Source organism: Ictidomys tridecemlineatus, chromosome 11, assembly GCF_052094955.1.
Source record: "Ictidomys tridecemlineatus isolate mIctTri1 chromosome 11, mIctTri1.hap1, whole genome shotgun sequence".
In the NCBI taxonomy this organism is placed as follows: domain Eukaryota; kingdom Metazoa; phylum Chordata; class Mammalia; order Rodentia; family Sciuridae; genus Ictidomys; species Ictidomys tridecemlineatus.
This window is the reverse complement of record NC_135487.1, coordinates 74,650,899-74,664,047: the sequence shown is the minus strand read 5'-3', so window position 1 is coordinate 74,664,047 and position 13,149 is coordinate 74,650,899. Positions and strand designations below refer to the sequence as shown.

The window sequence follows — 13,149 nt, the reverse complement described above, 5'->3', positions numbered from 1 at the left end:
TCTTAGGATATGGTATTATTGATAGAGTTCCTTCACAGAGTGAGTCATCTAAGAGACTATGTGAAAGGGACAGTGTCTGATGTCTTTGTCTTTTTGACCTAGCTTTAGAAATCACACACTTGGACGTGCAGTCCTCTACTAGTTACAAAGGCCAGTTCTGATTAAATGATTCAATTTGTTGCAGACTGCAAGAGTGTGAAAAAAAAGGAGGCAAGGATCATTGAGGCCATCTTAGACACTGGCTACCACAAATGGATTTATCTGAGTTTTAGGAAAATGAAAAGATGTATATTCATAGTAAATTTAAAAAGTCACATTTTAGGAGATTGATTGAATTTTTATTTTTATGGGCATGTTTAAAGAGACAATTTAATGCTATTTTTAATATTCTAAGCAACTGTTACAGGTAAAAAACATGTGGTTCTTTTTCAGATTATTTAAAATATGTGACAATATGCATGGAGGTACTTATTCTAATAACAGTGCAAACTTGGACTCCGTAGTTAACTCAGTGAAAATTATTCAAACAGAAATGAACAAGGAGAAATCATGGAACTGTAGCAATAATAAGCAAAAACCTCAATCAAACATGTTTATAGCAAATGAAGCTTTTTCATCTTCTGAAACTGGAGATGACATACTCAAAGTACCATCATTTTCACTTGCATCCCAACCTCATAATATTCAAGGTGATTTCTTGCTTTTTCATTTGGTTTTATAAAAATACAAATTAATCTGCATTTTGTAGCATAGAGAAAATACAAAATTATAGTATATTTAAGTGGGTTATCTATGTGCAATTTCTGCCTTTCTTTATTATGTTGCATTATTTTTTAGCTGTGTTCTAATATTTTTGCCTATGTTCTCAAAAAAAAGTTGTGTAAGTTTTATTGAAGCAATTTTTTTGTAGAAAAAGTTTAAAAATATTCATCTATGATTTTTTTAGGGGTAACCAGAAGTGGTATAGGTTCCTTGAAGGCTGTCACAGAAATTCGTATCCTTTAAATTATTTTACAACATATTTGATATTGTGAAATCACATTATTAAAATATTGTTTCATTGTGTTCCTGTGCATTTGTTTTGGTTACAAAGAAAAAATGAAAAGTGTATCTTTTGAGTCATGTAAGAGATACATGTGTATGATAGTGCTATTCCAAGTGTGGTCTGTGTTCTGGTGCCAGCTTGAATTGTATGTACCAATAGAAGACAAGATAAATACAGAAATCAGATTTGTATTATTGATCTGCGTGCTGGTGCCAGCTTGAATTGTATGTACCAGTAGAAGACAAGGTAAATACAGAAATTAGATTTGTATTATTGTCAGAACTCTGGTCAGCTTTACTTACACATAGATACAGATAATATCTTATGTTTTGGATAAGATCAACTATAGTGGATTAAACTGAATAGGGGAAATGGAAAGAAATGGACTTTTTGTTAATTGGGTACATTTTTACAAATCTATCATTTTTTTAAAGAACCTAGTTTATACATGTAATCCAACTTACATGTTTGGCCATTTCTAGTGCAAATATTTTGGGTGTATTCTGATTGTAATATCTTCTTTGCCTCTTAATACCCTGTGCATGTCAATTTTATTACAACTTACCAGCTGTTAATGTGACTATTTCTTCAAGACCTAAGAACTCCTTGAAAGCAAGGGTTGTGCTTTATCTACTTTCCCATCTCCAGATACTTTTAAAGGCAGATAAAGTAAAGCACATAAGTAAGAAACCTTGTAGGCAGAAAAGTAGCCATGAGCAAGGGGGAGAGTAAAAAATTGTTTGGAAATAACAAGCATTCCAGTTTGATTAAAGATATAAAAGAAATAGGAAATAATCCTGGATAGGTATCTTAGGATCAGATCATTTAATGCCATAAATACCAACATAAAGAATATTTTATGTTTTTGTTTTTAAACTCCTCCTTAACTCTATTGTCATATAATTAACAGGTAAAATCTGTATATATTTGAAGAATGCAATGATGTTTTATTATTATTTTACAGTCTGAAAATGATTACCATAATCAATATTTCTGTCACCTTATGTATTTGCCTTTTGGTATATGTGGTGAGAATACTTAGGATCTGTTCTCTTAGCATTTTGTTTTTATTTTTTTAATTAAAAAAAATTTTTTTTTTAGATAAAGTCTTGCTATGTTACCCATGCTGGTCTTGAACCCCTAGGCTCAAGAAGTCCTCCTGCCTCAGCCTTTCAAGTATCTGGAACTATAGCTACATGCCATCATGATCTTGTTTTGTTTTTTAATATTTATTTTTTAGTTGAAGTTGGACACAATACCTTTACTTTTTTTTATTTATTTTTATGTGGTGCTGAGGATTGAACCCAGGGCCTCACACGTGCTAGGTGAGCGCTCTACTGCTGAGCCACAATCCTAGCCCCATGTCCTTGTTTTTATTTTTAATAAATTTATTAAACAATGAGGAGAAACCATGTAAGATTTTTGAGCAGTCAAGCTAACTCATCTAAACTGTGCTTTATGGAATTAGTGACGCACAGCTGAGGAATGTTGTAGAATTCACAAAATTATGGTTTGGTTAGCAAAACAAAAAGTGAATTCCAGATATTGGGAAATGTAGGCATTAGTGACTCTAGTCCCAAGTACTCAGAGGCTCATTTGAGGCAATTCTGAAGTATGGTTAGAAAATATTTTCCTGAACACTTATGAAAAGTTGTATCCAATGCATATAACTAAATTGGGTTAAAATGGGGGAAGGCCGACATGATATTAAACTTCAGATGTAGTCAGTCTTTAGCACTGCTCTTCAGCACCATGTCTCAATCCTGCTGCACTTCTCTCTTGTGATCTAAATAAAATGGAACATAGGAAATAGATTAACTATCTTTAAACATGCTTTTTACTAAACAATCAACTATTTGTATAACTGGGCTTTCCATAGTATGGCACTACCTTCTTAAGACTTTTAGAGATTTTCAAGCTATATATTAGCTTAAGTGGTTCTGTAGTTTAGGTATCTTTGTTAGTTAAGACTACTATGTATACTTCTGTTCATTGATTTATTGTCAAAAAATTTCATTTGCTATAAAACTGAAGTACTGTGGGTTATTGTTTCTGAATGTATACAGTAGAAGACTGAAGGCTATTCCTGATAATTTGAGTTTGTGGATTACTTGGACACAATATATTTGCTGATTCTTTTCCAATATTTTACAATATTTGAATACTCAGGACAGTAAGTTTTGTCAGATTGATCCTGTCACAATACTCTTGTCATTTTCAGTTCTAGAGACAGTTTTCCCCTTTATAACATATAATTATAGTGCCACTACTTAGTTTGTTAAAAATTTTTTTGAGTGTTGATAATAATGATAAATGATGTTAGTGATTGAGTTTTTTCATGAGCTGGGAAACTGATTCTACACCTACTCTGAATCAAAGATTCATTTTTGTTAATATAAATTGATGTATAACTATCTAATGAGAGAAAAACAGCATGATACCTACTTCTGGGCTTGTTATGAATAAATATTTTAGAAGAAAAGACATATCTTGAAGGAAAATGAGATTCCTTCAAAATCTGATGGATTGACAAACTCAAAATTTCATTTTTATTTTGGAATAAATATTCTGACATGCATAACAGAAAGTAAAATAAAAATTTCTAAATTAATGGCTTGACTTAATGCAATCATATATTAACTGAGTTACTGTGTGTCAGGCATTGTTCTAGGTATTTGGAATATATCAGTTAAGAAAATAGACAGTAAATCCTTGTCTTTGGAGAGTTAACCTTGGGATAAGGGTGGGGAAGAAGATAGATTGAACAATTATAATAGTATATAAATAAGTCATATAATATTTTAAAAGGCAATGAGTAATATTGAAAAAGAAAAATTGTAGAGCAGGGTAAAGGAGGATTTAATTGGGACTGCTGGATTTGAGGATTCAGGATGTAGAATTAATTAGAATAGTTAGGATAGGGCTTCATGAGAAGGTACAATTTAAGCAATTAAAGGATGTGAAATAGCCAAAGAAATTTGGAAGGAAGAATAATCTAGGCAGGGGGAAGGCTTCATGGAAGGTATATGACTGATGTTTTCAAAGAACGGCAGTATAGGTGGAGGAGAGGAATGGGAGTGGGGGCCAGTAGTAGAACATGGAGTCAGAGAAATAAAGGCTAAATCAGGTGCAGGAAGGAGCAGTAGTAGGGTGACAAGACTACATAGCTGTCTACATCAAGAGAAAGAGGGATTTTTTGCAGAGTCATATAATCTGAGCTATAAAAGGATCACTAGAACAATCCGTGAATTCTTATATATCTTCTTAAAAACATACTGCTTACATAATTTTATGTTTGAGTTTTCAGATATATTATCTGTCATATCATTTATTAGAGCATAAAGTCTCTATGGTAGGAACTCATTTTCTTCTTTATTTGCAGTTTTCTAAATTTAATAATGCATCATGCTTATAGTGTTTAATAAATGTAGTTAACTAATAGTGATTCAGAATAAGAAGAGTGCTGTAAAATCTCTTTCAAGCTTGCAATAGATTATCACCTTGGAGGATGTTTATTCTTTAATCTATTAATTTTAAAAACGTTTTTCATGGGCTGGGCGCAGTGGCACATGCCTGTAATCCCAGCAATTTAGGAGGCTGAGGTAGGAGGATCATGAGTTCAAAGCCAGCCTCAGCAAAAGTGAGGAGCTAAGCAACTCAGTGAGACCCTGTCTCTAAATAAAATACAAAAATAGGGATGGGGATGCGGTTCAGTAGTCAAGTGACCCTGAGTTCAATCCCTAGTACCAAAAAGAAAAAAACTTTTTCAGGGGATGATTTAAAGAATTATTTAAATTCTTCCTGAGGAGCCAGTATGCTGATAATTCAGTTATAATTATCAGAAACAAAGGGTTTCATTTCAGGGTTAGGTGACCAGAAATAAGACATTATCTAATGAAGCACAATCAACAATCAATAATTAGTGAAATTTGAAATATTAAAGAAGTAAAAATAAAGTAGCCTCGTCAAAGTGTACTGTGGAAAAGATAAACTAGAAGCAAAGTTCTGATAGACTTAATCTCTGTATATTTGCATCTCTTCCATCATATTTAACTTTCAAGTTATAAGCCTTATGTAATCTCTTATTTCCCTATAGGGACTTCATAAGTTCTTTGTAAAACAGAGTGGGAGTGGAGACTCTAATAAAAACTGTTAATTTCTTTCTTAAGAAAACAGAAATGTGAAAGCCTCATTATTAAATGCTGTTGGAGTCAATATCAGTTTAACTGAAGTTTAAAATCAAATCAGATGTAACCTGTTTTTAAATTTCTGAAATATTTGACTCCTTAATGTTATTCAAAGCAGCAAAATTTAGAAGTATTTTCAAAGAATTCCCATATTTCAACTATATACAGTCCAAAGCCTTTGATGATGTAAGTATCTTATAATTATTTACTTATCTTCCTCTTCTCGCCAGGTTATATGCTCTCTAAGGAGAGAGACTAGATCACATTTTGGTTCCCAGTGCCACATTCAGTGACTAGTACATTATAGAAGCTCAGAAAATGTTTGTTAGATACATATATACAATTCTCACAGGTAGATTAATTTCTATTTGTTAGATTTATGAGAATTTCTCTAGAAGATAAAGGAATGATTTTCTTCTATGTCTAGTACATCACTTTGACAAATAAAAGAGATTAAATATTAATAGTATTATTTTTTTGATGGTGGAGGTTCTGGAGCAAGGTTACAGTTTTAATAATTGAATGTTTGTATTATTATTCCTTAGAGTCTTCGTAAGACATATTTTCTAACAAGTTGAGGATGTGTGTGAAAAATTTGATATTACATAATTGATTAAATTTTATTTTTTAGCTTCTTTATACAGATAGAAATTTTGTAATTTGTGCTCCAACTGGTTCTGGAAAAACTGTAATGTTCGAACTAGCTATAACAAGATTGTTAATGGAAGTACCATTGCCATGGTTAAACATTAAAATTGTTTACAGTAAGTATATATTGTAAGAATAGTGATTAATTATAATAAAAGCTCAGTAAAGCAAAAATGAAGTAAATTCAGCTCAGTCATAGGCATTATTATTTGGTTTCCCATACATTTTTAAAGAAACTGATTTTATTTATTTATTTGTGTTGCTGGCGGTCAAACCCAGGGCTTTGTGTATGCCAGGCAAGCGTTCTATCACTGAGCTATGCTCCCAGCTCTAATAAATTCTCCTTCTGGTTTTTTTTTTTTTTTTTTGGTGGTGCTGGGTATTGAACCCGAAGTCTTGTACTGCTAAACAAACACTACCATTGACCTATACATCCAGCTCTCATATATTTTTAATAGATATATTACAATTGGTTTTGTCTGTTCCATTAAACTCAAAACACATTTTCTCAGAGTTATAAATAAAAAGTAATATTTGAATTGAGGATTATAACTTCACATGCTTGTTTTTTAAAGGTCAGTTAAAATGAACAAAATAAACATTTATAATTCTAGAAATTTACATAGACGCCTCTGCTCTCCTGTTCTGGGTGTGTATTTTTTAAAATTTCCTCAAAGTAGTATATATACATGGTTTAAAAACCCAAATATTACAAAAAGCCTTATAATGAAAAGCACTAATGTTCTGCACTCAGCCCCGCCCCCACCTCTCTCTCCGCTCTTAGCTATAAGTTCCTGAGTAATTATTTCTATTTATCTTTAGTTCTTTTTGGTGATTACCTTTTTAATCTCTAAATGATATGCCTAAATTACTAACTTTTAATTTGTCAATATTAGTACCTAGATGTATACTTTTTCCTAATTTTCTTAACTAAAATTTGCGAAAATAATTTTAAAATTGCATTTATATTAAAAAAATGTATCATTATAGTGGCACCAATAAAAGCCCTATGTAGTCAGCGTTTTGATGACTGGAAAGAAAAATTTGGACCAATTGGATTGAATTGTAAAGAACTCACTGGAGATACAGTTATAGATGACCTATTTGAGATTCAGCATGCCCATATTATTATGACAACTCCAGTAGGTATTATTTATCCTTTATTATTTCCTTGGTTTATTAGAAAAAATCTTTCTTTTCATAAGAAGTTCAAAGAAATACAAAGTAGAAGCATATATTTGCAAAGTAAAAAAGTAATAGTATTCAAGGTACAAAAAAAATTACCTACAAAAACATAAGTAAAAGACAAATGGCCAATAGGAAAAATGGACAAAGAATATCCAATTTGTTATTGTTGATAATTTATAATCATATTTATTCCTCTTATTTTTGTGCCCAAGTATTATGTATTATAGAGGGAGTACCTTGGTAGAGTTTAAAAGTATATAATCAGACAGTGAATTTAAATGTTGTGTGGTTAAATTTAGTAATAGAATTGAAGGCCTAGTTTTAAAACACTGACCAAACTATCAAAATTCAAATTTTTAATCTTTAAATCTTTTTCAGAATACTTTTAATGTATCAATCAAACCTTTACCTGTCATTTGTATTATGTCATGGTAAAATTTTTGTTGATGTCCTAAACAGTACTTATTATAATTCCTTATTACACTAAACTACTTGCACTTTTTCTGTAGGAGAAATGGGATAGCTTGACTAGGAAATGGAGAGACAACTCTTTGGTTCAACTGGTGCGACTATTTCTCATTGATGAGGTAGTGAACACATTATTCACTTTCAGAGATAGCATAAAAAGATGTTTAGAAAGAAGACAACTTCAATGTTTGTTTAATTGCTTCTAGGAGAAATTGCTGGAAAGTGCCCATTTTCTCAAAGAAAAATGTTAATTTCATTGTACATTTTAATTTTTTAAATAGATTGTAGTTTTACAGCTAATGATTCTTTCTTGATTTCTTGTATAGGTACATATTGTAAAAGATGAATATCGTGGTCCAACTCTTGAAGTTGTAGTCAGCAGAATGAAAACTGTACAGTCTTTATCTCAGCCTTTAGAAAATACTAGCACTTTTATCCCAATGAGATTTGTAGCTGTGTCTGCAACAATTCCAAATGCTGAGGATGTAAGTTAGAATTTCAATATACCATCAGGGTTTTGTTTTATGACTGGTGAAATGTTTAGTTATTTTGATCTTAGAGAACAGTGAGGGGTTTTGTTTTTTTTACCAGTCACTTAATAAAGTATGTTGTAGAAATTTATGGTTAGATTTCTCAGATATAAAAATTTGGTCGTTCAAGTTTAATATTTTTAATAGATGGCTGTTTTAGCTAGTATCTAAAAGTCTTAATTTTATGGATTTCATCCACCTGTCATAACTTGACTAATAACATGGTCATTATAGCCAGCTGTCTCTAATTGTATAGAAAAGTATAGTAGACATAAAAATAATTGCTGAGATGATTATCACTCTCCCCCCCAATTCTATATGCCTAGCATTACAGTAAGCCAAAATGATTGATGCAAAAGTGAGAACATATGGAACTTGTCCTTGAGGAGGATCTCATGGTTAATGGTAGAAGGACATGGAAAGAAATAGTTACATGGAATATTATACTTCATATAATGAATATACAACTTAATTTGTGTGTGGAGGAGTACTAGAGCTTGAACTCCCGGGGCTCTACCACTGAACTACATTTTGACATGCTGAAATTTGTGTATCCTTTTAAAATTTACTATTTGAGACAGGATCTCCATAGGTTGCTGAGGCTGTCCTTGAATTTGTAGTTCTATTACTTCAGCCCCCTGAATGGCTGGGATTACAGGTGTGTACCACTGTGTCCAGCCTTTTTCTTTCATTTTTAGGCAAACTTCTTGAGAAATGATACAGTTTCACTCTACTTTATTACTCCTGTTTACTTGTCAGCCTACTATAATGTATCTTTTTTTCTCCAACACTTCTTAGAAAAAATACCTCCTGTATTTGCTCTTCCAATGGAAAATTTTGTCTTTATTCTTAAATTTACACAGTTAATAATTTTCTTATTCATGAAATGAAAACTTGTTTTGTTCATATTCAAGAATAATATATAAAAATTTAAAGTTTATAAAAACAATAAAACTAATACCCAGACTTTGTCCTTTCAAATGTTTACATGTGCATCAGTCTGTTTTCCATTGTTACAACAAAATACCTGAGGCTTGGTAATATGTTTTTTAAGGAGGTTTATTTAGTTTACAGTTTTGGAGTCTGAAAGTCCAAGATTGGGTGACCTCATCTGTTCATCCTGGTGAGGGCCCTACCGGCTACCTCATAACATGGTGGACAGTATCATGGCAGGAGTATACCTGACAGGGAAAGATCCCATGCAATCCAGAGAGATTCTAGAGTCAGACTCACTCTTTTTTTAACAATGCACTCTCATGAGAACTTGCTTACTTTGGAAGATCAGCATTAATTCCTTCCAAGAACATTGTCCCCAGTAACCTAACCACCTTTTACTAGGTCCCACCTCTTAAAAGATTCCATCACCTCAGTACTATTACTACACTGGGGAACAGGCATTCCAGCAAGGAAATTTTGAGACACACTCTCTAACCATATTCAGACTATAGTAACATGAAATTATAATATTATAGTTTTTTGATCTACATTTTCATTTTACCTACAAATATTTCCATGTTATTAGTCTTTACTACTGTTTTGTGTTGGGGGTATAATTTATTTATCTAACATCATAATAATGGAAGATTAAATTATTTCCATTTTTCTATTATAAACAATCCTGCAATTTGAAAACATCCATAATTATTTTTAGGATGATTTCTAGAGTTAAATAATTGAGTCAAAGGATGCAGAACTTTTAAGGATACACTGCCTTCCATGTTACATTCATTTATTTTAGCTGCCATTTCTCTGAATCCTGCCAGCTGTCATTTTCCTATATCCTAACAGTGTGTAATATAATAATAAAATTGTTATTTTTATTTAATTTTGAATATTAAATATTTCTCAAATTTATTATTTAATATATCTTATTTTTTTATCTTTGATTTTTACTGTAGTAAATATTTAAAATATATTTATCAACAACTTTTAAACTTTTGTTTTTTGTTACTTGCCAGGTCATGCCCTTTATCCTTTTTTCACACTGGGAAACTTTTACTTATTGATTTGTAAGCAATAATTATATAAATATAAATACCCTCCAATTCTTAAAATTTTCTTCTATTTTGTGGTAGTTACCAATTCTGATTGCTATTTCTCTGTCCCTTTCTTCTGGTCCTCTTCCTCAATTTCCCTATATGTTAAAGTCTTTATCCTTGATCCTCTGCTCCTCTCAGAATGTAAATTCTTGTGTGATCTTATTCCTACTCATGATAACCTTGAGAATATTTCAGTATTCCTTCCTGTGCAACAAGAAACTTTCTCCTGTCAAAGCAGTGGTCAATTTCATAGCAGGGCATGGAGCCTGATTACTAACCAGATTAAGCAAAGATAAGGATAGCTTGACACAGCTCTGTAAACTAACTACTGATTCTTGCATTAAGCCTGAAATATGCTTTTGGCTCTGCTTTCTCTCAAGTGTTTATGTTTTGATTAAAAATTATCCACTCTTGCCAAAGCAATTTTAATTTTACTTTAGACTCTCATGAAGGAAAATAAAATAACTAATTAGAAAATTACCTGCCAGGCGCAGTGGCGCATGCCTATAATCCCAGTGGCTCCGGAGGCTGAGGCAGGAGTATCCAGAGTTCAATGCCAGCCTCAGCAAAATCAAGGAGTTAAGCAACTCTGTAAGACCCTGTCTCTAAATAAAATACAAAATAGGGCTTGGGACATGACTCAGTAGTTGAGTGCCTCTGAGTTCAATCCCTGGTTACCCCCCACCAAAAAAAACAAAACAAAACAGAAATACTGCTATTAGCAATATTTACCAATAGCATTTACCAGTTTATCAACAGAGTAATATCAATGGAATATGTAATACTGAAAAAGACTATCTGATTCAGTACTTTTATACCTTGACTTTAAAGTAATCTAAAATTGGGGGTTTTAGGCCATAAAAATTGACTAGAAAAAATGCTTAATGTACATTTTTTTGTTTTTTCAAGATTGCAGAATGGATTTCAGATGGTGAAAGACCTGCTGTATGTCTGAAAATGGATGAAAGCCATAGACCTGTGAAACTTCGGAAAGTGGTTCTGGGATTTCCCTGCAGTAGTAACCAAACTGAATTTAAGTTTGATTTAACCCTCAACTACAAAATTGCCAGTGTTATACAAACATACTCTGATCAGAAGCCCACACTTGTGGTATGGATTGTTGGTCGATTATCTTTTAGTGTGATGTTTGCTTTTAACATGATTAATATAGAAATTATTAATGTATTTTCAGTTCTGTGCAACTAGGAAAGGTGTGCAACAGGCTGCTTCTGTTCTTGTGAAAGATGCTAAATTTATTATGACTATGGAACAGAAACAAAGGTAAATTTTTTTGGTTTTTTTTTCCTTGGAAGTAGAAGGACTTTTAGGATCACTTAGATGAAATGAGAAAAGTTGGTTTATCCCTTACCTTGATCAAGTTACTTGACAAAGCCTCAGGTTTCTCATCTGTATCATAAGAATAATAGTAATTTTGAGGATTGAGATAACAACTCTTTAGTGTAGATGTGATTGTATCTTTCTTTCATAACTGAATTTCTTGAAATATAAAGTTATCAATATTGCTGTCTTCATTTTTTCAAATCCACTTTGAATCCAGTATCTTTTGTTATCTTTCACTAAAAACCTTGCCAAGTAATTTCTCATGAATCTCTAACATATTTGATCATGTCTGTTATCTTTCACTAAAAACCTTGCCAAGTAATTTCTCATGAATCTCTAACATATTTGATCATGTCTACCTTATTTTAACACACTGGATTCTGCTCTTCCATGATCATCTTCTACCAGTTTTCTTCCTGCTTTACAGGCCACTGATTCTCAATCAATTCAATTCTCAGTCAATTCAATCACTGTACCTCTTAACATTCCTGCGTTAACATAGGATCTTTGGGGGGACATCTTATATCTAAATCATAATACTACCCAATTCTTAAATTTTGACATTGTAGAGGGGTCTGCCTGAGGCTCATTCTTTTCCCCCAATCTTTATCATTTATTATTTTTATTTGGACAGCATATATACATAAGTAAAATATCTACTGGTAGAATCCTCTGATAATTTCATTTGATTTAGAAAAATGGGATAGCAAAATAACTTAGGTCATTAATACTGTACAAAAATAAAACTGGTTAAACAATTGTAGAAATCAACATTTTACAGTGTTACATACATTCATCTGTTTGGAAAGAACATCTTTTTCTACCCAAAATGATGAGTACTATGCCAAATCTGTCTGCAAACCAGCAAAGCTAATTTGTTTCTGCAGTTATAACTACCAGATATGATTCTCAAAAGATGCATGATATGGAGCTTAAAACTCCATATCATATCAGTTTCCCATCAAAAATCTTTATAATAGCTCTGTCTTGTTATTAATATAAAATCCTAAATCCTTAATATAGTTTGCAGTACTCTATATAATGTGATGCCTAACTATTTTTCAGACTCATCTTGACCATGTTTTTTTCTATACTCATATCAAGCCATATAAGACTCTCTATTCTGTGAATATATTAAACTGCTATAGCCAGGGCTGTCAGGCATCATGTTTTCTTTTCTTGGTATTGTTTTACCTAACTCCTGCTTATTCTTTAGGTCATATCATTAACATCAGTTTTCTATAATCTTCAATTTCCCTTTATTCACTTTTATAAGTACCCTGTACTTTTTTCATAGCACTTATTATAATTGTAATAAATATCCTTTTATTCAATTGTTATTAAAACATTTGTTTAACTTAGATTATAACCTTCTTGAGGAAAGGGGGACTTTATGTTCATTTTATTTACCCCTGAATCTTGGCAGGTCTTAGTGGAGTACTAGCACTTGATTACTACTTAATGAATATTAGCTTCTTCTTATTATTTATTTTATTTTTTAGAGAAAGATAGAGAAGTTTTTAATATTTATTTTTTAGTTTTTGGCGGAACAACATCTTTGTTTGTATGTGGTGCTGAGGATCGAACCCGGGCTGTACGCATGCCAGGCGAGCATGCTACCTCTTGAGCCACACCCCCAGCCCCAAGCTTCTTATTATTAATTTTGGCTTTTGGGTCAGATCAGCTTCCAAATTACCAGTCTG

General features: G+C 32.0%; 1 protein-coding gene across 16 annotated transcripts in view; it reads left to right on the top strand.

The window, feature by feature from the left end:
* The window catches only part of Hfm1 (helicase for meiosis 1), an 86,975-nt gene that overhangs the window by 17,630 nt on the left and 56,196 nt on the right, over positions 1 to 13,149 (top strand). For 14 of the 16 annotated variants that reach the window (XR_013427899.1, XR_013427898.1, XM_078026714.1 and 11 more), the window contains 9 exons: positions 433 to 689; positions 947 to 994; positions 5,348 to 5,418; positions 5,864 to 5,996; positions 6,871 to 7,022; positions 7,578 to 7,655; positions 7,863 to 8,021; positions 11,015 to 11,215; positions 11,298 to 11,386. Coding sequence is in view for 14 of the 16 variants with exons in the window: in XM_078026714.1 (XP_077882840.1) it covers positions 433 to 689; positions 947 to 994; positions 5,348 to 5,418; positions 5,864 to 5,996; positions 6,871 to 7,022; positions 7,578 to 7,655; positions 7,863 to 8,021; positions 11,015 to 11,215; positions 11,298 to 11,386 (1,188 nt within the window). In the remaining 2 variants the exon portion in view is untranslated. The remainder of the gene's footprint in view (positions 1 to 432; positions 690 to 946; positions 995 to 5,347; positions 5,419 to 5,863; positions 5,997 to 6,870; positions 7,023 to 7,577; positions 7,656 to 7,862; positions 8,022 to 11,014; positions 11,216 to 11,297; positions 11,387 to 13,149) is intronic. The other 2 variants (XM_078026709.1, XM_078026712.1) reach the window with 2 other exon arrangements.